The sequence below is a fragment of the Oncorhynchus mykiss genome, chromosome 1 (assembly GCF_057628025.1).
Source record: "Oncorhynchus mykiss isolate SJ-2025 chromosome 1, ASM5762802v1, whole genome shotgun sequence".
Lineage (NCBI taxonomy): Eukaryota > Metazoa > Chordata > Actinopteri > Salmoniformes > Salmonidae > Oncorhynchus > Oncorhynchus mykiss.
Window position 1 is genome coordinate 18,922,802 of NC_143022.1, and position 26,869 is coordinate 18,949,670.

At 40.3% G+C, this 26,869-nt stretch overlaps 1 protein-coding gene across 7 annotated transcripts; it reads left to right on the top strand.

The window, feature by feature from the left end:
• Window positions 1-2,668: 2,668 nt before the first annotated feature.
• On the top strand, window positions 2,669-21,620 carry dazap1 (DAZ associated protein 1). 7 transcript variants are annotated; one of them, XM_090195566.1, is made up of 14 exons: window positions 2,669-2,845; window positions 4,135-4,175; window positions 4,767-4,933; window positions 5,434-5,499; window positions 5,971-6,078; window positions 6,382-6,430; window positions 11,217-11,299; window positions 15,061-15,208; window positions 15,471-15,500; window positions 16,075-16,227; window positions 16,766-16,933; window positions 19,239-19,331; window positions 20,378-20,447; window positions 20,785-21,620. In XM_090195566.1, exons 1-14 carry the CDS (start codon window positions 2,814-2,816, stop codon window positions 20,987-20,989), a joined length of 1,413 nt encoding a protein of 470 aa, XP_090051692.1. In that variant the 5' UTR covers window positions 2,669-2,813; the 3' UTR covers window positions 20,990-21,620. The 7 variants fall into 7 exon arrangements, with proteins under 7 accessions (XP_090051692.1, XP_021427084.1, XP_021427248.1 ...); XM_021571409.3 differs by lacking the exon at window positions 20,378-20,447; XM_021571489.3 differs by lacking the exon at window positions 20,378-20,447 and having other exon boundaries at window positions 2,682-2,845; window positions 5,974-6,078.
• The last annotated feature ends 5,249 nt before the right edge of the window (window positions 21,621-26,869 follow it).

Below are 26,869 nucleotides of genomic sequence, written 5' to 3' on the forward strand. Positions count from 1 at the left end.
CAATGACCTTGGACCACAGAAGGTATTTGCACTGGTGACAGACAATGCTGTGAACATGAAGGCTGCTTGGTCTAAAGTGGAGGAGTCCTACCCTCACATCACACCCATTGCCTGTGCTTCTCATGCATTGAATCTGCTCCTAAAGGACATCATGGCACTGAAAACAATGGATACACTCTACAAGAGAGCCAAAGAAATGGTTAGGTATGTGAAGGGTCATCAAGTTATAGCAGCAATCTACCTCACCAAGCAAAGTGAGAAGAATAAGAGCACCACATTTAAGCTGCCCACCAACACCCTTTGGGGTGGTGTTATCATAGTGTTTGGCAGTCTCCTGGAGGGGAAGGAGTCTCTCCAAGAAATGGCCATATCACAGTCTGTCGACATGGACAGCTCCATCAAGAGGATCCTCCTTGATTATGTATTTTGGGAGAGAGTGGTAAGCAGCCTGAAACTCCTGAAACCCATAGCAGTAGCCATTGCACGGATTGAGGGAGACAATGCCATCCTGTCTGATGTCCAGACTCTGCTTGCAGATGTAAGAGAGAAAATCTGTACTGCCCTGCCCACTTCACTGTTGCTCCAAGCAGAGGAAACTGCAGTTCTAAAATACATCAAAGAGGGTGAAGACTTCTGCCTGAAGCCCATACACGCCGCTACAGTACGTACATGTTGGACCCCAAGTATGCTGGCAAGAGCATCCTGTCTGGCGCAGAGATCAACAAGGCCTATGGTGTCATCACTACCGTGCCTCGCCATCTTGGCCTGGATGAGAGGAAGGGTCTTGGCAGTCTGGCAAAGTACACTTCCAAGCAAGGGCTTTGGGATGGAGATGCAATATGACAGTCGTGCCAACATATCTCATCAGCCACCTGGTGGAAGGGATTTTGTGGATCTGAGGCTCTTTCCCCTGTTGCCTCCATCATCCTCCAAATCCCACCAACATCAGCCGCCTCAGAGCGCAACTGGTCCTTGTTTGGGAACACATACACCAAAGCACGCAATAGGCTGACCAATACAAGGGTTGAGGAATTGGTGGCCATCCGGGCAAATTTTAGGCTTTTTGAGCCTGACAACGAGCCATCGTCAACAAGGATGGAAAGTGACAGTGAAGATGAGACCTCAGAGTCTGATGAGAGTTAATTCCCATATATTCCCGTTAATTCCCACAGAAAATGTCCACCTCTGAATATTCCCCAAAATGTGCAACCCTATTCAGCAGTCTTATGGCTTGTAGATAGAAACTGTCTCTGAGGCTGTTGGTATCAGACCTCATGCTCCTATACCGCCTGTCCAACTGTAAGGGAGTAAACAAATCATAGGAAGTGAATAAATCATTGGTGGGAGTTTTTAGGCTGCCATTGACTAACACTGAGAAAAACGTATTGTTAACACCTAATCATAAACCAGTCCCCTGAAGTCCACACCAGAGATATTCTATTTATTTGAAATACAGTAATTAGGCCTACATAGACTTGTATGCAGGTAATAACAGTGAAGGTTTACATTATTATTATTGTTTGACTACCTAATCCTTAAAGGCCTGTTTGCGGTGTGTTTGAGTGTGTCAATTACTACTAAATTAATTCAAAACACCGATCACTGTCTGAAATGGAACACAAGTAATGTGAAAATCATTGAGTGGTGCAGCGGTCTAAGGCACTGCATCGCAGTGCTTGAGGCTTCACTACAGACGCTTAGTTAAATAATGGTTAAATAAAAATACAAAATAAAAATGAAGATACCATGCTTAAAGCCACGGTAGTACGGGCCATTATACTGACAATGTTTGTCTATGGAGATTGCATGGCTGTGTGCTCGATTTTATACACCTGTCAGCAATGAGTGTGGCTGAAATAGCCAAATCCACTAATTGTGTCCATATACTTTTGACCATGTAGTGTATCTGTGACCAACAAATATTTGTATTCCCAATCATGTTAAATCCATAGATTAGGGCCGAATGAATTTATTTCAATTGATTTATTTCCTTATTTGAAATGTTACTCAGTCAAATCTTAGAAATTGTTGTGTGTTGCATTTATATTTTTGTTCAATGTATATCATTATGTCAACCCTTCAGAGCCAAGTCAATGGCCGTCAAAGTGCAAGACCATGTTGACCACTGTAATATGTCAGAGGTATAATCAGTCACCTGCGTAGCAATGGTTGCAAGTGGCAGTGAACTCTTTGATGATAATGCTGTCATTGTCAATCAGATCAAGGAGCAATGAAAGCATACTGAGTGTGATACAAGATGGTCATCTTGGAGAGTCAAGACTTGATCAACTAAATCTGCACCCCTGATTGATGTAGATCTAGGCCTACTACACAATAATCTGCACTCATAGAAAACAAACTAAAAACTATTGTAAAAGTGGTCCTTGTGAAAAATGTAGCTCCTGACCTACTGGAACAAAATAACCAGGCTGCTTATTTTGTGCAGGCTAGTTGGCTTACAAAGTCACCCATCCTATCTCCTTGGTCCATGGTCAAGGGTATGCACTCAGTGTATGTGCCTGTGCGGGGCAGTATTATTTTATTTTCTGATCGAATTTGTCAATAAAGAGACTACATCTTGAATTTCAACTACATATCCCAGAACTGTTCGTTTTTTTTATTTTATTTTTTTACCCCTGGCAGGTGGCCCCGTGGCAAACATGTCGTCATTGCGCAGATTCAGTTTGAACCAAAAGCAGAGTGACCTTCCTCTGGTATCAGTACAGTAGCTACAGTAGAGGGGCGGTAGTAGCTACTGAAGCAATACACCGAACCGGTGACAGCACACCAGTTCCCTGCACACTAGTCTAGAAATGAACAGCAACTTAGCCGGAGATGAAGTTGGGTAAGATGTGATCTCCATATAATTAATGACAATTAGTTAAATAGCTATATACATTTTTTAACTTGAATGAATTATTACTGTGGTAGATCTCACCCGCATCACCAGTTTTACTCAGCTAGCTACATTAGTTAGCATTTTGTTAAGTATATGTACTGGTAGCCATCTAGATAGTAAACGAACGTTAGTTGACTTTAGCCTAGCTACTACAAGCTAATAATTTGGAAACGCATGACATTGGTTTAGATACCATTTAAACATTACTTTTCAAGTTGTCATTGAATAATTAATTGGAAAAACTCAACTATTTAGCTAACAAACCACCTAGCTAAATAGAAACTGAAACGAGTCAGCAGCTACAATGTTAGCGGCTAACTAGCAAGCTACTGTATTTAGCTAACGTTAGCTATTGTGTGGTAAAAATGTGGGCACCGCACCATCAGGGGTCGAAGCTTTGCTATCTTCATGTTTACGTTAGTTGTTGCCAATTTTATTTTGAGTGTGATGGTAGAAGTTTGATTGAAGTTGACAGATTAACAGATTTCCCCCCAAAAAATATTAGAGCCAACTAGCTAACGTTAGCTAGCCAACGTCTTCAATTGTAGCTGGCGCGAGTTTTATTGCGCTGTTACTCACTTGATGAACTTGATAGAGGACTCTTTCAGGACATTTAGCGGGCATTGGATTGAGAGGATTTGGATAATGTTGGTTTGATCTATCTAAATTATCCATACGAAATTATAGTTGAGGCTATGATATCTTCCCTAGTTTTGAATGTCGGCATACAGCTGATAAGAGTATAATGTCATATGTAGCTAGCCTAGATCGATGTGCAGTTAACGCTATTTTCAATATCCAGCAAGGATAATTTATTTTAGCTAGCTAACGTCTCTCATGTCTGGCTTATTTTAGCCTGCACTGGATACGTCGCAGTAGGAATAAAACAAAAAAAGACCTGAAGTGTTGTCGGGGCTAAACAAGTCATCCTCTATATTCCAGCCTTTTAATAGAAAGTACCTAGGGTTCATAGCTATGCATAATGAGCCACGCGTAGGACTAACGTTAGGACGTTTTGTGTTGATACGAAACATCAGCTACCTATAGAAACACCCGCTCAAATACAACTCAAGCTATTGTAAGGTTGCATAAAAAGTATAGTTATGTGGCACAGTCGCACAACTAATAGTCACACATTAACGCCACAAAACCATTTGAGACTGGTTTATTGTGTCCACGGAATGATGGACCATCTCAAGTGTCCTCAAAGGACGTCTTTTTTCTAAATTTTATAGGAAACTGTTTGTGGGTGGCTTGGACTGGAGTACAACACAGGGTGAGTCAGCTGTCTAATTACCAACCTGTCAATATTAGGTGTATTGCAATGCAGATAGTGTTGTGCTTGAACATGAAAGTGTCTGCATGGAAATGTTGTTCTGGAGTACCCAAAGGGTAGCATGTTATCATGTATTGCAGTTAAACCACACATGCAGGCTTTTCTCATAATTGCTCAGACCTAGTAGCTTTACAATAGTTTTTCTTTAGCCACAGGCATTCAGAGCCCTTCTCTGTATCATGCTTAATTAGACAGTGTGTGTCTTTGCACCACACTCTTCACTCTGACAGTGTTTTCTGAAGTTATGAGCAGTAGCCACAGTACTATGTATTTCTGTTTGTCCTTCCATGGGATTACCTTGTGTGTGTGGGGGGGCTTTCAATGTGAATGATATGACTCTTACTTGTTGAAACCTCTATGCCATGCCTCCAAAGATACATGCCTGTAATGTAAATGTATTGTTCATGCTTTGCATCCAGTGAACTTTTAAACACATTACCCATAATGTCAGGACACTAGGCTTTGTATATATCCCTAAAGGATTCTGTAATGGCGTCGTCCGACTCATGTCAATGTCCTCTTTTCTATCAGAAACTTTGAGAAACTATTTCTCGCAGTATGGGGAAGTAGTTGATTGTGTCATCATGAAGGACAAAACCACAAATCAGTCCCGGGGCTTTGGTTTTGTCAAATTCAAAGACCCCAACTGTGTCCGGACTGTACTGGAGACCAAACCCCATAATCTCGATGGCAGAAATGTGAGTGTGAAATACGTGTCTTTCCAATGATGCCCTTTGTGAAGTGTGAGATAAGGATTAAGCACTGCATGGGAATGGGGACTTTTTTCAGTAAAGTATTACACAGAGCTAATGAAGTAATAGTGAACCCATAGCGCGCGCTGGCATCTTCAGAAAACAAAAGACTGGCTCTCTGAAGGACATCCCTGGACTGTTCTGATGAGCTATATGCAAAACAGGCTGAATGTTGCCTGTTCAGATGCTTAACAACATTTAACAGATAATTAACTGCAGACAGTGCGTTTTATATGCAGCAATATGAACATGACCATTTTGCTATAATAAAGGTTATTTTCTTGCAATTAAATTGTGATTTATTGTACAGTTAATTGTATTGCACATATTTAATTTATTCCATTTGTATGTGGCCTTATTGAGTAGTCTAATTCACCTGATAAATTGGAGGGAACATTTGAAGGTGCTTTTTCATTGAAGGCTGAGATTTCATCCTTTGCCTTTAGATTGACCCCAAGCCATGTACTCCCAGAGGAATGCAACCTGAAAAAGTACGAACTAAGGACGGCTGGGTAAGGAGCGTATTTCGTTTCGTGGAGGCTAGGTACTGTATGTCCTCTACAGAAATAGGGCACCAAGCCTGGGTAGAATGGATTGAATTGGATCCTTTTTGTCCTTTGATAAGCTGGGTCCTATCTGCCTCTAGAAATCGCGTCTGTCACACTGAGGCTTATTGCTGTTAACATGACTTCTGCTAAGGAGCTTAAAATGTAATTATTTCCAAGTAATTGTTAGACTAAGTGATTCTGTAAAAATGAATTACGCTGCAATCCTGAAATAGCTTGTCTCAGTAACGCTGAAGCGAAGGCACTAGTGCACCCTGATCTGTGTGGACTAGTGTTTGCATCGCCGTGACATTTATACCCCAGGGCAAAAGGAGAGAGAAGCTAATTTCTTCTCGACTGTCTAGCTAGATGATGGTGAATTGCCTCGTCTTCAGTGTGATTCTCGATCTGGCTTTGAGACCCCATTCTTTGTTTCAGAAGGGCAGCAAAGCTGACAGCAATAAATCAAAGAAGATATTTGTCGGCGGAATCCCCCATAACTGTGGTGAACCAGAACTCCGGGAATATTTCAATAGATTTGGAGTGGTGAGTCCTGTTAAGATGGTGTATACTGTATTGTATAGCTTTATACATTTGTTTTATACCTAAAACAGTTACCAGGATCCAATACAGGAACTGCTTCTTGGAAGAACACAGGAAAAACATACTTTTCTGTTAAAATGCTATCAATTTGAGGATATAGAACGTGTCAGTGTTTAAACCATAGAGAGCCTATTAAATTCGTATCCTAATTCCTAATTCTATGGTTCCAACTGAGTGATGCATGCTATGGCAATACTAGTGGTCTGAATCCTAATGCAGCCCATGTTCTCCTTTGTGTAATCCAAGGTCACAGAGGTGGTAATGATCTATGACGCGGAGAAACAGAGGCCCCGAGGTAAAAGCTGATCTCGTTTTTCTCTTCCATACCTCCCATCTCTAAATCTCATGACAAACTATTCTGACCCAAATAGGATAAGCGCATTCATTCCCCCTCACCCCCACCCACCCTCAATTATAACTATACCCCCTGTGTCTTGTGGTGGAACATTTTTTTCATCCTTAACCATTGAACTTTCCCCATGCAGACCTGTTTACATGGTGAGAAAGTTGAATGACGTTGGCATTCATTTAAGACATCTTCCCTTGACTTTGTGTGACAGAATCAGCTTCTGATGCATATAGACTGCATTTACACAGGTAGCCTAATTCTGATCTTTTGCCCTATTATTGGCTAAAGAGCCCGTCTGATTGGTCAAAAGACCAATTTGGTGGAAAGAATATCAAAATTGGGCTGCCTGTGTAGACGTTTTAGTTCTATTAGGAACATGTTAACATGCTATAGAAATACATGTAGTTTGAAATAAGCTTATTGCGATGAAGGTTTATTGTTTTTTGTTATTCAGGATGTGTGAATAGATTTTGGGTCTCATTTCAAACTTTTTAATATTCTTTGACATACAGTGGGGCAAAAAAGTAGTCAGCCACCAATTGTGCAAGTTCTCCCACATAAAAACATGAGAGGCCTGTAATTTTCATCATAGGTACACTTCAACTATGACAGACAAAATGAGGGAAAAAAATCCAGAAAATCACATTGTAGGATTTTTAATGAATTTATTTGCAAATTATGGTGGAAAATAAGCATTTGGTCAATAACAAAAGTTTATCTCAATACTTTGTTATATACCCTTTGTTGACAATGACATAGGTCAAACATTTTCTGTAAGTCTTCACAAGGTTTTCACACACTGTTGCTGGTATTTTGGCCCATTCCTCCATGCAGATCTCCTCTAGAGCAGTGATGTTTTGGGGCTCTTTCTGGGCAACACAGACTTTCAACTCCCTCCAAAGATTTTCTATGGGGTTGAGATCTGGAGACTGGCTAGGCCACTCCAGGACCTTGAAATGCTTCTTATGAAGTCACTCCATCGTTGCCCGGGCGGTGTGTTTGGGATCATTGCCATGCTGAAAGACCCAGCCACGTTTCATCTTCAATGCCCTTGCTGATGGAAGGAGGTTTTCACTCAAAATCTCACGATACATGGCCCCATTCATTCTTTCCTTTACACGGATCAGTCGTCCTGGTCCCTTTGCAGAAAAACAGCCGCAAAGCATGATGTTTCCACCCCCATGCTTCACAGTAGGTATGGTGTTCTTTGGATGCAACTCAGCATTCTTTGTCCTCCAAAGGAGGACAAAAAGTTATATTTTGGTTCCATCTCCCCATTCTCCCAATCTTCTTCTGGATCATCCAAATGCTCTCTAGCAAACTTCAGACGGGCCTGGACATGTACTGGCTTAAGCAGGGGGACACGTCTGGCACTGCAGGATTTGAGTCCTTGGCGGCGTAGTGTGTTACTGATGGTAGGCTTTGTTACTTTGGTCCCAGCTCTCTGCAGGTCATTCACTAGGTCCCCCCGTGTGGTTCTGGGATTTTTGCTCACCGTTCTTGTGATCATTTTGACCCCACGGGGTGAGATCTTGCGTGGAGCCCCAGATCGAGGGAGATTATCAGTGGTCTTGTATGTCTTCCATTTCCTAATAATTGCTCCCACAGTTGATTTCTTCAAACCAAGCTGCTTACCTATTGCAGATTGTCTTCCCAGCCTGGTGCAGGTCTACAATTTTGTTTCTGGTGTCCTTTGACAGCTCGTTGGTCTTGGCCATAGTGGAGTTTGGAGTGTGACTGTTTGAGGTTGTGGACAGGTGTCTTTTATACTGATAACAAATTCAAACAGGTGCCATTAATACAGGTAACGAGTGGAGGACAGAGGAGCCTCTTAAAGAAGTTACAGGTCTGTAAGAGCCAGAAATCTTGCTTGTTTGTAGGTGACCAAATACTTATTTTCCACCATAATTTGCAAATAAATTCATTAAAAAGCCTACAATGTGATTTTCTGGATTTTTTTTCTCATTTTGTCTGTCATAGTTGAAGTGTACCTATGATGAAAATTACAAGCCTCTCTCATCTTTTTAAGTGGGAGAACTTGCACAATTGATGGCTGACTAAATACTTTTTTGCCCCACTAAGTGCTAACATTCCTCGTTTAGTTTGACTTAAATGTTGAAATAGCAGAGCTTCACCAGTGTATTGATAGTAAACAAGCACAATTATGCAGAGGATTCTGCAAAACTACCTCTAACTTCCTTCATACCGGACACAGAGACATACAAATGGTATCCACAAGTTAATCTGACTCTGGGAAGTAGATAAAAGGGCGCATTGCCAAAATCCCAAAGTATCCCTTTAAGTCAGGGGTGTTCAACTCATTCCTCGGTGGGCCGAGTGTCTACAGGGTTTTAGTTTTTCCTGTCAATTAAGACAGACAACCAGGTGAGGGGGGTTCTTTACTAATTAGTGACCATGATTGATGAATTGAGTACAAGGGTATTGCGAAAACCCACAGCCACTCAGCCGTCTGTGGAACAATGAGTTTGACACGTGCTTTAAGTGGAAGTCCTTACTCATTCTGTTTAAATTAGTTGACAGTTAGAATGACAAGACAAGCACGGGTTGATGTTGTTTAGTCTGGTCAGTTTTCTCAGAACAGTTTAAATATACATTAGTTTGGTCTGTTTGCTCAGAGCTGTTTCTTTTGCACTTGTCCTACATAGCAATGATGCAGTGGTCATGAATGACTTCCATAATTTATTCCCCCTCTTCTCCTTCAGAATCCATTGATCTCTTTGGGGAGACCAACAGAATAGTTTGTCATCTGAATTTACACGATGATACGCAGCAATAACCTTAAAGATAATCAAGGATAATATCCAGACTTTTCTTTTAATAAAATACTTTTAAAGTCCGGCATTGAACTAAGTTTTCTTTTGTTTAATTTAGACATGTCTGATATATCTAAAAATATATATATATATATATTACGTGTTTTCCCATATGTAGAAAGTTAAGTATTTTTGTAAGTAAGCCCTTTCTATTTTTCTTTCTCTCTTCTCCTTCTTGTGAATGGTTTGAATGTGATTAATGGTGTCTCTTAAGATTTGTCTTTTCTCCTTTAGGTTATTGTGTACTGAGTGGTATCACAGAGGTACAGGCCAGATGTAAAATCCCCAAATGGAATGTGCAGGCTGTCAATTTGGGGTGTATACAAAGTTTAGATTCATCATATGAACTGAGTTTTGTTGCGCTAAGAAGGACCTAGGATGTTTTGAAACTTGTATTATTTAAAAATATATATTTTCTAGGAATGTTTGCGGCTTTCAGTTTGCAGCAAATGTTCGACTTGAATGTTACCAATATGTCTCTAAATGCTTAAACTAAGTTTTGAATCTAGATTAAGGACAGGTCATCGATGGATGGTATTTTTAGTTGTAGATCAGGCGGCTTGGGAAGGCTTGACATGTAATTAGAGGTTTCAAAATCTATTTTGTCTCAAAGGACATTGAATTGGAATCAGGTTAGGCCCCTCAGTGGAGATGTTCTCACAACCCAATTCTGCCACTGGTATACATTTATCAAAATGAAACTGGTTCAGTGTTGTGTGCTTTTGCTACTGCAAACTCTGAAAAGTTTTTTAGAGCCTTAGATGTGTACTCCCCTTAGACCTTATCAGAACCAGGACATTTGCCAATGTTTGCCTTCTAAATGTACAGTTGAATCAAAGATGGTATGGCTATGCTAAATTACAGTGCTGTATATCCATAAGTTCAGCTAGAGCTCTTTTTCATATCATGAAGAGACTGTAGTCATTGTGCTTAAAGGGTGTGAGAATAACCTAGGGTCTATGTTAGACTTTGTCTATTTCAATGTAAAGCTACCAGAGGATTCACCATCAATCCTTTATCAAGTCTTTGTTGGTTTGCTACTTAATTTCACTGTTTTTGTTTTATATAGTAAGTGTTGAATCCTCACACAGCGGGGTTTTTCTCCTTGTTTTGAAGGGAACTTTGTTTATCCCCCATGTAAACTCTTGACAGCATCATTAGTTATTACTTACACATTCGGAAGACAAAATGGCCTATATCTTTGTGTTGCTGTTGTAAGTAATATTGTAATTTTCCATTTAGGCTTATCCTGGCTGACTCAAAACATAAAACCAAATTTGGGAAAGCTTGGAGAAATCTTTAGACATTGTACAGTTTCTGTTTCTCCATTTTTTGTTATGCATTAACATTGGATGCTGCCAGTTTGTGCTGCACAGAAATATACCAAGGGGCAGATCAAGGTGGGGTTTGGATGAAACTGCATGAAGTCACATCAATAGCACAGGTCAAATTGGAATCCAGTATAGAAATGAATGCTTTGAAACCACTCAAATGTGTCATAAAATCTATAGTTTTTATATTCCTCGGCAGTTCCACTGACTGCACTGCATGTAAATATATTAAAGTTGTATATAAATTACATTTTCAATCCCCTATATAATGCATGAATGCAGTACAAGCAAATGTTACTTACATTTACTTTGCTATGTTAGAAGTATTCAAAAAATATTTTTAAGAGTTAGCATGGAGAGGATTGGTGCAAAGTTTATTGGATGATAAAAGTGCCTCAGCCCCCAAACTTCAACTTGTGTATTGCTGCAAGTCAGCGACATCATCCAAGCCCCAGGAGCCTCCAGCTCAATCTTGATGGATCCCTGTCTTGCTGACCCCAATACTGTTCTTCATCTTGTGTTGTCACAACACCCTGCTACCTTGATTCACTCTTGGTCGTTGGCTAGGTTTTGGATTTATTACTTTCGAGGCCGAACAATCAGTGGACCAGGCTGTCAACATGCATTTTCACGACATCATGGGCAAAAAAGTGTGTAGTTGTAGTTTTATTTTACCCTCAAGATCAAACAGAGGCTTGGGCGACGGGAAGCATTGTTTGGCGCTGTTACCTTTGGAGTTACAGCTCTTATTTCCAGGGGCCACCAATGAGGTTGGTTACTCTTTCATGAAGGCCTAAAGCTCCTGTAAACTTCATGTGATAATGACACGGTTGAAGATTATGGAAATGTGGTACTCCAAATATTTTCCTAAAGATCAGGGCACTATTTTTTTTCTTGACTGCAACCTTTCAATGGCCTGGTTGGCCTTGTACTTGTTGCAAAAAAGACTTGGTCTCCCCTCTGAAATATTATGTACAACTCCTGTAGTCGCCCAAGGCTTTGTTTATTTTGACCTCTCCTTTAGGTTGTTAAAGATATTCCATATCTTACTTCAAATACAATACTTACTCTGGCATTTGAGATTCAAGTTGCCAGTTTTGGAGCATATAATGGTAGATAAGCAGGGGTGAAAGTAGATTTTTATTTCTTCCCGGTACGGGATCTCATATGTTTGCAGGCGATTACAAGGGCCTGATCATAGAATTATGTATAGAATCCCTATTCATTTAATAGGATCTCTAATTTTACTAAATTAATATGTATTACCTTTTCATGTAGCATAAACACAACCAGTCATGATGTTTTCAATCTGATTGTCAAACATATGCTAGCTTTTCCTGTAGACTTCCAGTCATTGTGCTAATGCTAGTTAGTGTTGGCTCGCGAAACTACCTCTACCTTCATACTGAACGCGGATACAGTGTCTGAAATTATTGTTTCCCTTGATAAAGATGAGTAAAAATAACTATAAAATAAATAATTAAAATACTGAGTTATTGTATAGAAAAAAATTGGGAAATTATATTATTTTATGCTAATTGTTGCTCAGAGAAAGATTTTGTTTGACAATCATAAATTGTTTTTAAAAAAGTGTAAAAATTGACAGCCCTGTTTTCAATACCTTTCAATAATTCACCTTATTTTACTTCCACTGGACCTGGGGCCCTTGTTAAGGTCAACGGCTTCATGAACTTTACCCAGTACCAGGACATTTTATCCAAAAACTTGGTTGCCTCTTCCAGGAGACTGAAACTTGTCCGCAAGTGGATCTTCTGGCAAGACATTAACCCCAAGCACACATGAAGAAATTGGTAATTGGCTCTGTGCTGTTATCCTCGCAAGGTGAGGTATTGAGAAAAAAGGGGTGTCATATATTTTGACCGCTACCTTTTTGTGAGGAAAAAAAGTATGACTTGTTCAACTATATCTATTTCTCTGGGCAATTGTATTAGTATAAACGAATGTTTAAAAAAATAAATAATAATAAAAAAAGAATTGTTAATCTGTATCAAGGGTGTCAATCAAATCGAACACCACCATACATAAAAAATTATATCCACAAGTTCATCAGACTCGGGAAGAAGATGATAAAGGGCCACATAGCCAAAAGGAAGATGATGATAAAGGGCCACATAGCCAAACTATCCCTTTAAAACACCAAACATGTAATGACATTAAGCTATCATTATGCCTACACTTGTAGCCTGAATTGATGTCTACTGCTTTCTGTGCGTGTCGGTCTCAGCCAGTCATCTGACTTATAAAAATGTCAGTGTTCTCGTTGAACCACCGTATTTGCATCGTAGGCCTGTATTCCACCCATTTTCAAGTCCGTTCGCTAATTTTTCATCCGGCTGACATGCGGTTATGATAAATGTTGTAAAAGCATACAGTTTTCTTGACATTTTGTTTTAATTATTGTGATAGGCTCATGTTTTACCGGTACGGTGTAAGTCCACTTTCTTTTGCCGGGAAGACTTACCGGCTTACTTTCACCCCTGGAGATAAGTGTGTATTTTACCACAACGAAATCACCTAAAGGATTGGTCTTGTTCAGTTATTTTTTTCTTATTTTGTTGGCAGGTCACTTACTTTTTGAGCTATTTGATATATTTCCTATTCAACTTGTTAAAAAGTGAAACAACCTCAATTAAGTGACCTCAGTTTAAGAATCTCCATACTGTGTTGATCAATTCTGACAACCAAAATGGGTGGGTCTTTTTCAAGGGCTAGTTGAAGCCCCTATTCATTCAATAATTTCTCCCAATGGAGATTTCTTAGCTAATTGGGTGCCTAAAGCCACAGTTCTGTGATACCAGCAGAGTTTTTTAATTTGTATTTATTTATGCCCAGTCATTCATCATTTATAGTTTTAACAAAACACTTTAGCTTAGCTACTTCTGAGACATCCTCTCTTACAGATGTAATTATCTTGACAAAATACATTTTAAACATTTGGAAAAAATTGAGTTCAGCACTCCGATCCCCCCCCAAACGAGGATACTTTTTATTTTATTGAAAGAGAACATTAAATGGCCACACAGACATTTTTTACTTATTTACAAATGTATTCATAGTTTAACCCATTCTGACCTCGTTAAATGTACAAACTAAAGCCATGTCTGTTCATGATTGATATATGAGACCCTACCTACATTGTGCTGTACTCATACCGACTCTCCTTGACTTTGTCCTGATTTCCAGCAGGAATTGGGGCTCGACTTGAGATATTTTTCTTGAGTTGACATTACCTTAGGCTGGGACTTAGGGGAATAAAAGTGATAAAATTAGAAAGTGGAGCACATCAAACTGTGGCACAAATCCCAGGTCTGCTGTTGGGGAGTGTACCGAAGTCGTGGTATCCATCACTCCAGCCGCGATGCCCGAGGGAGAGGACCCAGGTATCTGCGCTATAGGCTAGGCGGGGGGCACTCATGGAAACGTGCCTGTAATTAGGTCGACAGAGAAGGGGAGCCAAAGAAGGTAGCACCACCTTAAAGCAGGGGAAGAATTGCGATTCGTTTTCCTCATGCAAGGTGACCTCAATAACTCAACCTCTATAGAGCCTAGTCTATTTCTATCTAGTCTCCCCCCTAGTTTTAAACCCATTTTTCGCTCTGGTAAACTGCTGGTATCTCTGTTGCTGGCTAGCTACAGCAAGTGACGCTACAATTTTTTTTTTTTAGGGCAGATAATGGCTGGTAGCCTCACAAGCCATCTGGCATGTTAAAAGAACAGGCTTTTCAACCTCATTGAACGTTAGACCAGTCCAATACCAGGTACTTCTATTCTGTCTGAGATGAGCAAATCAGATGGGTATTAGTCAATTAAGCAACATTGCCATTTTCTCCATTATCTGACACAGTATGAAGATTCATTTCTATATTGACTTATGACTATCCATTTCTATTGTCTGCATGTTGTACCTCTTATTCTGATAGATATGATACACATTTCTTTCTACATCCATTTCCCTCTGAAATTCTACTCCAAGTTAAACATAATTGAGATTATTTAAGCGTTAGCCCGGGAAAGGTAAGTCTTGACCTTCCATTAGATGTTTTTATAAAAATTAAAGGGCATAAAAAAAACAGTAAATAGGAATTCTATGTTTCTCAGGTAGACCAGTTGTACTGTAGTTTTCATGACGTTTTTAGCACCATTTTAAATCAATTGTATAAATTGATGTATCAAAACCTTATTGTGACTGAAATACCTGAGAAACATATTGTTAAGCAACTTTTTATCTGTATTAGGCAGCAGTGTTGGCTCAGATAAGATGTAAAACTGAAACCCTCTCAAGCTGATATGTTAAAGATAAATATTAGTAATGGGTGAGTTTAGATAAGGAAGGGATTTTGAAGATAAATTACTGGTCTTGCAATGTGTGCCCTCCTTGTCCTTTGTCCAGGTGGAAGTGAAAAAGGCTGAACCTCGGGACAGCAACGCTCCTGGCCAGCTTGGACCTAACCAATGGGGACCCAGAGGCATCCTGAGTGCAGCCAATGGTTGGTCGGCACAGCCTGCCCAAGGCTGGCAGCAGAGTTATGGGCCTCCGGGTGAGTGGGAGACCAGCCAGGCACGGCTCGATCTCTCAGACCAGGAACATTACATTATTTTATAACTAGAAGAAAGATAGCATTGGAAACTGTTACAATGTCTGATGCCTTATGTTATAACATTGTATTTCTGGGTCAGCGCTGAAATGTAACTTTTAGGAATGGTCAACTTACTGACAACAGTACCACAGTTACCAATTACATATTGCGAGATTGGTTTTGTGCCAGCATAAATAAACTGTCAACTATTTTCTCTTTGAAGGAGTTTGGGTGTCTACAGGCCAGCCCTTGGGTATGTTTTGTCCTTGAATCACTTGAACATTTCAGATATCTCACTAACTTGCTTTTTTAAATAGTAAATAGTCTTGTGTGACAGTTAACTTATCAAGAAAGTATTGCGACATAGACATTGCCTTGCACTTTGTATTTTCCATATTGACCAATTAGTTATTGTCCGTTAAGCACCAGTGTTATCACGGTGTCAGCTGTAATGGCTGAGGTCACTCTGCTCATTTCCCTCTCAAGACAGATAATGGGCTTAATGATTCTTACCTCTCTTCACCCTCGCTTGTCATGTATCATACAACCAACCCCCAAACAATCCCAGCGGTGTTCCTGTATCTTAGGTCAAGCAAGTGCTATTGTAGCTTTAATGCTCGAGTTCTAGAATGCACCACATTCATATACAAGTTGCATTTTTGTTATTTTTGACACGGTTCTCCCCATGTTGAAAATATTGTCTAATATGCAGTGTCTGCTGACAGTGGGTTTCATCTAGGGTATATCTGGGACTGAACATGTAGCAATAGACACCTGTCATCATGTGTGTATGTATATACGTAACTATACGTTGTGTTCTGTCTCAGGTGGGTACGGGCCCCCTTTATCTGCGGGTCGTGGAGCTCCCGCACAGCCCCCCTCGCCATTCAACGCATTCCTCGTCACAGCGGCCCCGGCGGGGGGGTTTGGGGCACCTCAGGCCTACGCTCAACAGGGATACAGTACACCACCTCAGTTTGGTCAGTAGCTGTGCTGTATTGTCATTTTTTTTAAAAGTGTTTCCATCTACATACATTATTTTGTTTTCATATCGTAAATATTGTGATTAACAATATTATGGGCCAAAATATGATTACAGTGTTTTGCTTTGTTAAAAACGTCTACACACATTTACAAATACCTCTTAAGTAACTCTGAAAGGTCACTGCGAGTTTCATATGCAGGCATTGATGAAAGTCAGCTAAATCAGAAAATGAAGGAGGAAAATCATTGTACTTTCACTGCCAGCTTTGTCTTGAATAAATTGATAGCAGTGCTGCAACACCAACAGTAACACACACGTTTATGGTTCTGAAATATATTTTAATGTCGTCTTCACAAGAACGTTAATATAGTCTTCACAATATATTATTTTATAATGCCTAGGGTTGCAGCTCCTACTACAATAATCATGTTATGTTTCTTTTGATTATGATAACCTGTACGAGACATTAACATTTTATCATTGATAGTTCAGAATGTACATTATAATGATTCTTCCATCTGGCACTGGTTTAGGGTACAGTTTTGGCACGCCTCATGGTGACCAGTATGCACCACAAGGAGTGCCGCCCCCGCCCACAACTCCAGGAACAGGGCCGCTGGGGTTTGCTCCAGCCACCACACCTACTCAGGACATGAGCAAAGCACCCACGGGACAGCCGGACTTCCCTTACAGCCAGTATGGTAAGTAGAGCCTCCATGAATTCCTCAGCCCCGCCCTCAACCCTACTGTTATTATGGCCTGTACTGGATGGATCCATTATGTTGGATGCTTTATTGGGTCAACAACCGCCCCCTTGCCAAAGCTCATTACTGCAACCCTCAAACAAGCAGGAGCTTGCCTTTTGGTACAATTTAGCTTTAATGGCATCACATGCATACACACGCTTGCATACATACCCTCCAGGCCATGGAAATGCTATAGAAGTCCCACCATACCCAGGACTCTTCAGTGCCACCCGTTTCAGCATTTTTCCAGGTGGGGCTGGGGAATAATGGGGATGGGTAACCCATGGTAGGTTTGAATTAGATCATCCTGCCTCTCAATGTTTTTGAGAGGAGTTTGAATGCCCACCAAACTGCAGATAAACCAGGTAGATATTTTACTGGCAAAAGTGACAGGCAGTTTGGCCAACTGTTCCCTTTTTGTCACTGACTTGGTTGGCTTTTCTCTCCTGGCATGAGCTCTGGTGTCGATGGATCCTGCATGTTATTTTTCTCTTGAGCGTAATTGGCCTGAAACCAATATTTTCCTACTAACAGATTACAGCTGTTATGAGAAGACTCAATGCAATACATCATTATGAAATGTATCAGGATTTTTCCAGTCACTCTCCAATTATACTTATTGTACCAATAAATCTAGCATTGTCATCAATTGCGGGGCTTTTGCACAAGGTCTCTCCCTCTTTAAACAAAATGCATTGGTAAATCCTTGCTGTTTGGAAGGTTAATTTATGTAGCCTAGTTAGTTCATTCTGTGTTCCCCCTCATTTCCTACTGGCATTTATCCTTCGTAAACAAAATACAATGGGGAGACACAGACTTGGATATATTGCTTTGTTAATATCTCTTAGTGTATAGCTCTTCAAGACTGTATACACTCAGTGGCCAGTTTATTAGGTACATCCATCTAGTACCGGGTCTGTCCCCTCTTTGCCTCCAGAACAGCCATATTCTTTGGGGCATGGATTCTACAAGGTGTGGCGTTCAAATGTTGCTCAATTGGTAACAAGGGACCTAACGTGTGTCAGGAAACATTCCCCACAACATTACACCACCACCAGCTGTACCGTTGACACCAGGCATTATGGGGCCATGGACTCATGCTGCTTACGCCAAATCCTGACCGCATGGCGCAACAGGAACCGGGATTCGTCGGACCAGGCAACGTTTTTCCACTCCTCAATTGTCCGATGTTGGTGATCACGTGCCCACTGGAGCCGCTTCTTGTTTTTAGCTGATAGGATTGGAACCCGGTGTGGTCGTCTGCTGCAACAGCCCATCCATGACAAGGACTGACAAGTTGTGTGTTCCGAGATGCTCTTCTGCACACCACTGTTGTACTGTTCCATTATTTGTCTGTTTGTGGCCCACCTGTTAGCTTGCATGATTCTTGCCATTCTTCTTCGACCTCTCTTATCAAGGAGCTGTTTTTGTCCACAGGACTGACGCTGACTGGATGTTTTCTTGTTTGTCGCACTATTATTGGTAAACCTTAGACACTGTTGTGCGTTAAAAGCCATAGGGGGCGGCTGCTTCTGAGATACTGGCACCAATGATCATGCCACGCCCAAAGTCGCTTAGGTCACTCATTTTGCTAATTCTAAAGTTCAATCGAACAGTAACTGAATGCCCCCATGCCTGTCTGCCTGCTTTATATAGCAAGCCACTGCCACATGACTCACTGTCTGTAGGAGATAACCATTTTTGTGAACAGGGTGGTGTACCTAATAAACTGGTCACTGTGTGTGTATATCTATATTCTACCATAATTTATATTTGACTATATAAATTGTATATTTCCCTGTAACTGTCAGGTGTGAGATTCCCATCTTGTTCGGTGTTTCATGCTTGTGCTTTGCATACCCATCCTGCTCTTAACCATTAGTGTCAGCCGCCTGATTTTAGAATAATTTAGTACAGTAACCATAGCCACAGGCAGCAAAGGGCATTAGCAAGTAGCCCATCTACCCCATGTGTTTCTAATTCAAGATGTATGTGATTTAGCAGGAGTCTCACAGTAGTCAGAGAGAGTGTAATAAGGATGTGTGCACTGATTTTAGCAGGAGTCTCACAGTAGTCAGAGAGAGTGTAATAAGGATGTGTGCACTGATTTTAGCAGGAGTCTCACAGCAGTCAGAGAGAGTGTAATAAGTGTTAATTTAAGCCAAGCCCCAGGTGGCAGGTCTAAGAAGGGGACCATTTTAAAGTAAAGTAGACTCTCTATCTGGGTTCAGTCAACGTAGTCTCCTCGTCTCCCTGATAGGCCTGGGTAACTACCCTCAGGAGCCCTCTTCCTACGGACCAACGCGTCCTTCTCACAGTAATGGTCAGGATGTGCAGGGAGGAAGTAGTGCAGGTAGGTGTGAGCATCGTCTTTTCCAACCACCAAAAGTACAGTTCGGTACATAGACATAACTGCAACTTTAATGTTCCCTTGCATACTTTTCCCCTGCATGTACTTTGGTATGTTTGTGCATACAAAGTACATACTCCTAGACCAGTGGTAGTCACTTTTTCAGCGGGCACCTCATTTTTTTCCACCAGAATTTCTGTGGACCCAATGTTTCCCCCAAGAATTTCTCACGACCCCACCCCAAATAATGACACAGCCTTAAAATGGTTAACGTTAAAATTTTACATCAACAAATAATCTTCTATTCGTTTTCATCTCTTATCAAAATGAAAATAAACCAATAAATAAATTTTCTAATTCCTTCTCAAAAACATTTGTATATTGTTCCATACAATAATCTCTACACATGACCTTTTGTTCCCCCACGACCCTGACTTTGAATACCACTGTTCTAGAGTATACTAAAATACAGCTACAGTATTCATTGACTTGAGGTTGAGTTATTTTTGTCCATATCTCAAGGTATGAATATTCCATCTAACAGTGTTACACCTCATTTCCTGTAGTAGCTGTAGTTTGTTATACTAACAACACCTGCGTCCTCACTTTGTCCACTCTCTCTCTGCATAGCTTTGCTGTTAAAAGGGGGATGATCTAATTGGCAAAATGTGTTCGTGGTGTACTATGTTCAACATTGTTTACTTTTTCTCTTGCTCTCTGTTATTTTGCTCTGTTATTCAATGTGATGGCAGTCAATTCACTTGTTATTTTTCATATGCCATCTCCTTATGACAGCTAAAAGAATGATGATAATCTAAGGGACTTTTGTATGAAGAAAAAAATAACTTCTGGCTGGTGAACGAATACCCAATTTATATTTGATTTCTTTGGTCATATTAGCCCCTCTGCTATTAGCTCTTCTTAATTCTTTCTTGCAGCCTTGTATTATACCATTTCTATTGTTTCATTTCATAAATGTTTTTGTTATTCTGTACTGTCCGACATGAGTTGGAACTGTTCAGACCTGTCTTCACTGAATGTCTATGCAGTTCCCTGCTTCTCTGACTACAGTGGATTGCAGGGAGATGGTGCCATCCAGTGTCTGGAAAAAGAATGTGTGTGCTTGTGTGACTGAAAACTGATTAAGTATTTGTTATACTGTTTTCCTTTTGTTTATGCCTTTCACAAGAGTTCAGATTACATCTTTGAATCCTCAATTATAAGTCAATTGATTTACACTGGAAGCGCCCATTCCTAATTGGCTAACCAAACTCTGAATGTAGGTTCATGGAGGCTCACGATGGAAGGAATACAATATTTAACATGAACATTAGAAGGCCCTGAAACTATGATCAATGAATTTATTATAGGTCAAATAAGGGACTTTCACTTAATACCATTTACGATCCTGATAATGAACCTCTCTTCCCTGTTCTCCACCTACCCACCCTCACAGGTTATGGTCAGGACCTGAGTGGGTTTGGGCATACTTTCGCAGACCCCAGCCAGCAGACTGCCTCTTACGGGGCACCAACAGCACAACCGGCAGTGGGACCCCAGGCTGCAGCAGCCGTTTTTGCTCGTGTGCAGAATCACAACGTAACGGGCTTCCATCCATACCGGCGCTGAGCGTCTCCAACCGCCACAGCGCTCAGTTCTAATGTCAGGGAAATGTGTTCTGGTGATAAGCAAAACTGGATTTCTGGATTGATGTTTTTTGGAACACAAATACACACAATTTGAGAAAGTGAACTCATAAAACCAGGGATTCCAATTACTTCTGTTACAATGTCACTTGATGTAAAAGTTGATGTAAGACTTTTGCATAACCTGTTGAAATGAAACAACCTTTGTTTCTCCCCCCCATGTTTTATAGTAGGACTTAACTACTTTGCAATAGGTTTTGATTTTCTGGTCAAACAATAGCACAGAGATTGGAAAAATTATATATATATAAGGATATGTATATTTATGCTGGATACAGAAATGAAAACAGGGTCTCAAGTTTCCTCAGCTTTAAATTCTAGGGAAAATGTTTTTATTTTTCATTTGGTGGATTTTGTTTACTTTCTGAGCCTTTCTTTTAAAGTTTGTTTAAAATGGAAAATATGAATATATATATATATTATACACAATCTGTGCAATTTTTTAAGACAATTTTGTACTAAAAATGTACACTTTGCTTGTTTTTTATTTAAAGATGTAGACTTCCCTCAGGTGGCTGTTTGAGTGCATTTTTCACTTATGCAAAAAGAAAGGAACTTATTTCAAATAAAAGATATCCTGCCTCTGGTTGCTGTCCTGCATCTTGGCCATCAATGCTTCAACTTAAATGTCACTAAATATGTTTGAGTATAACTACTAGGGATTGGTTACGGCTACCGGATTCTTCCATCAACTCAGTGGCCTTGTGGTTAGTGTTGCCACCCTGAGATTGGAAGTTTGTGAATTTGATCCCCGGCCAAGTCATACCAAAGACTGTAAAAATGGGACCTGATGCGTCTCTGCTTGGCACTTAGGGCAAGAGGCTATGAGCTGTTCCGGCTTGGACAAGCCAAGGCTCGTGCAAGGCTACTTACTCATGCACTGCCGTACCTGTACTACACTAAAATTATTAAAACCATTTAAAAAAAAAAAAATAGATTAACACCACACTATGTGGTCTTTAAGTTGTACAAATTACTTACTAGGCCAGATAATAGCCTCATTTCCCCAAAACCTGACAATAAGATGCATTTAAACTGCTGAGTCCTCTGTGGAAGTGAATGATTTGGACAGACAAGCATCAGTAGATGGCATACTAGTGCTAAAAATAATTATCTAGTATCACCATGTACTGTATGTTTAGTATCAGCTTGGATTGAATACCATGTTGCTTACACCTATCAAATTATTTTGTATTTACATTAATCATGAAGGGGTAGGAGCTGTGTTGTTTCTGGACAGGGCCACAGTCTGGGCAAAAAACAAATACAGTGGAATTATAATGTACCAGGTTTCACTTACTATATCAACTAAAACCTGAATATTCTGTTACACCCAATCAGGTTGGCCCCCCTAGTTTATCAAAAATATATATTTGCACACATATAAACACTGAACATGTCAATGGTTTTCTCTCCCAAGGTAATGCCAATAGGCTTTAGCTTAGCGGGCTAACAATTGTGCAGATGACACATTTTCAAACCCAGTTGGTCTCATGCTTAGACCATGGAATAGCCATCATAAAATATTATTTGACCTATCATTAGCCTAACTACATTATCATGGCACAGAACCTTTGGGTGCCTTTTTTTTTCTTAAGAAATTCAAAGGGCAGTTTTCCCATGGGTGCTCTAGTTCCAGCTTTGTAATTTTTGGTTTGGTTGTAAAATCTATACTGAAAAATATACATGCAACAATTTCAAAGATTCTACTGAGTTACTGTTCATACAGTAAGGAAATCAGTACATTTTAATAAATTCATTAGGCCCTAATCTATGGATTTCACATGACTGGGGATACAAATATGCATCTGTTGGTCACAGCTTCCTTTAAAAAAAGAAAGTAGGGGTGTGGATCAGAAAACCAGTGAGTATCTGGTGTGACCACCATTTGCCTCATGCAGCGGTACATCTTCACATAGTTAATCAGGGTGTTGATTGTGGCCTGTGGAATGTTGTCACACTCTTCAATGGCTGTGTGAAGTTGCTGGATATTGGCGGGAACTGGAACATGCTGTTGTACACATCGATCCAGCGCATACCAAACATGCTCAATTGATGGCATGTCTTGTGAGTATGTAGGCCATGGAAGAACTGGGACATTTTTAGCTTCTAGGAAATGTGTACACATCCTTGTGACATGGTGACGTGCATTATCATGCTGAAACACGAGGTGATGGCGGCGGATGTATGGCACAGCAATAGGTCTCAGGATATTGTCACGGTATTTCTGCATTCAAATTGCCATTGTTTATTGTCTGTAGCTTATGCCTGCCCATACCATAACCCCACCACTACTATGGGGCACTCTGTTCACAACGCAAACTGCTCGCCCACACGACGCCATTCACGTCTGCGGTTGTGAGGCCAGTTATACTTACTGCCAAATTCTCTAAAAATGACTTTGGAGGCAGCTTATGGTTGAGAAATTAACAAACATTTCCTGCAGTCAGCATGCCAATTGCAGTCCCTCAAAACTTGAGACATCTGTGGCATTGTGTGACAAAACTGCACATTTTAGAGTGGCCTTTTATTATCTCCAGCACAAGGTGCACCTGTAATGATCATGCTGTTTAATCAGCTTCTCAATATGCCACAGCTGTCAGGTGGATGGATTATCTTGGCAAAGGAGAAATGCTCACAAACAGGGATGTAAACAAATTTGTGCACACAATTCGAGATAAGAATATGCTTTTTGTTAATGTGGAAAATTTCTGGGATCTTTTATTTCAGGTCATGAGACCAACGGTTTACGTGTTGTGTTTATATTTTTGTTCATTGACTATATTTTATCAAAGATGGTGGATAAATTAAGATGCGCACGCTTCAAGGGGTCAAAAGTCTGGGTCTTGTGATTCTGTGTGGCCAGATAGTTCGTAACAATAGCTAGGTTTCCATCCAATTGGCAAAATACTTTCATGCGAATATTCAAAAATCTGCTGGTGGAAAAATTTGAATTTTCCCACCAGTGGTGTTTCCAACAAACGGATTTGTTGCTTTTAGAAATTATTGCTTGATGACATAGTGTAACCAAAATGTACTTTTTCGTGTTCATGTACCGAATAAAAATCTAAAGTTAATTGTTTGCATCTGATTTTCACCTCTACGGATAGTTTTGCCACAAAAACGGTTGCGTTAAATAGCAAATGTGCCTACTCTGGTTTTACGTGCGCTCTAGCCAACGGATCGCAGATACGGTGCGGGGAGGCTAGTTTACATGATGACATTATTGTGGATAAGAGCGAGAATATTTTTATTTGTCAAAAAGCAGTCAAGCATCCATCATCACGTCACCAGAATAAGAACCTTAATATTTATTGGAAATGAGCATCAAGCTCATCATCGTGCACGTTCACCACCCCAATGTATTTAATCTGCAGCCTAATAAACGGCATGATTTCAAGAGTCGCAGTGGGAGGCCACACGCCATACCATCTCGTGACTCCAAGTTTACTTCAATATGATGGTTATTATGTCAATATTTGCGCATAAAGGCAGAATTCTCATATAATTAATTACCGACACAAAAAGATCCCACCATGTCAAACGAACAAATTATGTGTCGGCATTTATACTATTTTACCGAAACTTCCTATTTCCATCACAGCTGTCATGACAGTGTTATTTTACCGTTATTTAACTAGGCAAGTCAGTTAAGAACAAATTCTTATTTACAATGACGGCCTGCACAGGCCAAACCCTAACGCTGGACCAATTGTGTGCCACCCTATTGGACTCCCAATCATGGCCGGTTGTGATACAGACTGGAATCGAACCAGGGACTGTAGTGACACCTCTAGCACGGAGATGCAGTGCCTTAGACCGCTTCGCCACTCGGAAGCCCGGTATGACTTTTCTTGCATAACAATTGAGTGGAAACGTGGTTAATGACAAGAAGATGCCATATAGGGAATCATTGGTGGATCGTTTCAGCTAGTTAGGGGTTCAAGCAGCGAAGCTGGTGAAACCCTATTGTTTTTGTTCCGGTTCATTCTTCTTTTTAATCTTCTTCTGTAAAGCCGAAATTCACATGCACATTTTCGTGAGAAGGTAAGTCCCAGGAGGGTGCAACCTGGCATGATGGTAAAGGGACAAAAGCCACACCCTCCCATGCAATGCCATGACAATTGACAACATGGTAGGCCAAAAACAAGCGATTGAAAATGCAAACTTTGAAAGGCCATGCCCCTAACCCTGTGTGACCTAGTCATAAAATGTGGTACATACTGTGGGTCCATCTCCTCACAAGGAACAAATTTGCCTCAAGAACCCACAAGGTCCACCATTTAGAATTTTCAGAAAAACAGTTCAAATGCTACTCCTCTTTCACCAAATGACCGATCTTCACGAAACTTGATATATGGTATCTATGGGCCAAGGTCTGTAAACACATCCAGGATAGTATGTCAAACAACATGACCAATAAACATTCACGTGGGTGCGGTCTGTCACATAAATGCATATACTGTAAATCAGCCACAGATATTCGTATGTTTAATGAAATGTGGTACATATGCAAGCACATTCATATCTACCACACGTTGGGCACATTTTTATATCTCTTGATCTGATGAAATTTGGCACAAATGCTCAAGGGTGTGAGTCTAGCTAACCTGTAAAATAGGGTTGAGTTTGGTCACATTGTGGCGCTGTTGGACAGGAAAAAACATTCACTCAAGCTTGTTGCCTCTTGGCAGCCATATTGTTTCAGCTAGAATCTTGGACAATAGTGTGTTTAAAGATGTTCATCCATAGATGCTATGTACCAAATGTGTTGCCAATCGGTCGAGCGATTCTGGAGGTGAAAACGTTTAAAGTAGTTAACAGCATTGAAAATAGTCCAAAATACATCAAAATCATATTATTTTGCAGGGTCAGTTTGATTTTGAGTTCTGATGTATCGTTTGTATGTTGAGTTCTGAAATTTGGCAAATGTGGTAAACAGTACAGAAGTAGCTCATCCGAAGGCAATATGTCTAATTTTACCCTGTTTGAGCTAGAATCATGAAAATCAGTACATAGGTCATTCTCACAAGGAACACATTTGTCTGAAGGACCCATTAAGGACCCATGATGGATTTTCTGCCACTTAAAATGGCACTCTGGCATCAAATGACCGATCTGCTCAAAACTTGATATGTGGCATCTATGGACCAAGATCTCTCAACGCAATATTTTCCAGACTTATACCAAAAACAAAATGGCCGTTATTGACCAATAAACATTCATGTGGGTGTGGTCTCGCACATAAATGCCTATAAATCACTCACGTTTGGTACACATGTTGCAAACAGTGTCAACACTCAACATATGCAAGCACCTTTAGATCGACCACACGGTGGTGCTATAACGGGCACATATTTAGATGTCTTGATCTGTTTGACTCAATTATATGACTCTAACTAACCTGTAAAGTGTGGCTGAGTTTGGCCACATTGTGGCGCTGTCGGAAAGGGAAAACCATTCATACAAACTCATTGGCTCATAGCGACCACATTGTTTTAGCTAGATTCTTGGAAAATGTGTTTGAAGGTGTTCATCCATAGATACTATAGACCAAATTTGGTGGCAATCGGTCAAGCGGTTCTGGAGAAGACGTTTAAAGTAATCAACGTCATGATTTCAACTGCTGATAATTGTCAAATCAACTCAAATAATGTTATTTGTCAAATGCGCCGTGAAATGCTTACTTACAAGCCCTTAACCAACAATGCAGTTTTTAGAAAAATAAGAATTAAGAAAAATATTTACTAAATAAACTAAAGTAAAAAATAAAAGAGCAACAATAAAATAACAATAACAAGGCTATATACAGGGGGTACCGGTACCGAGTCAAGG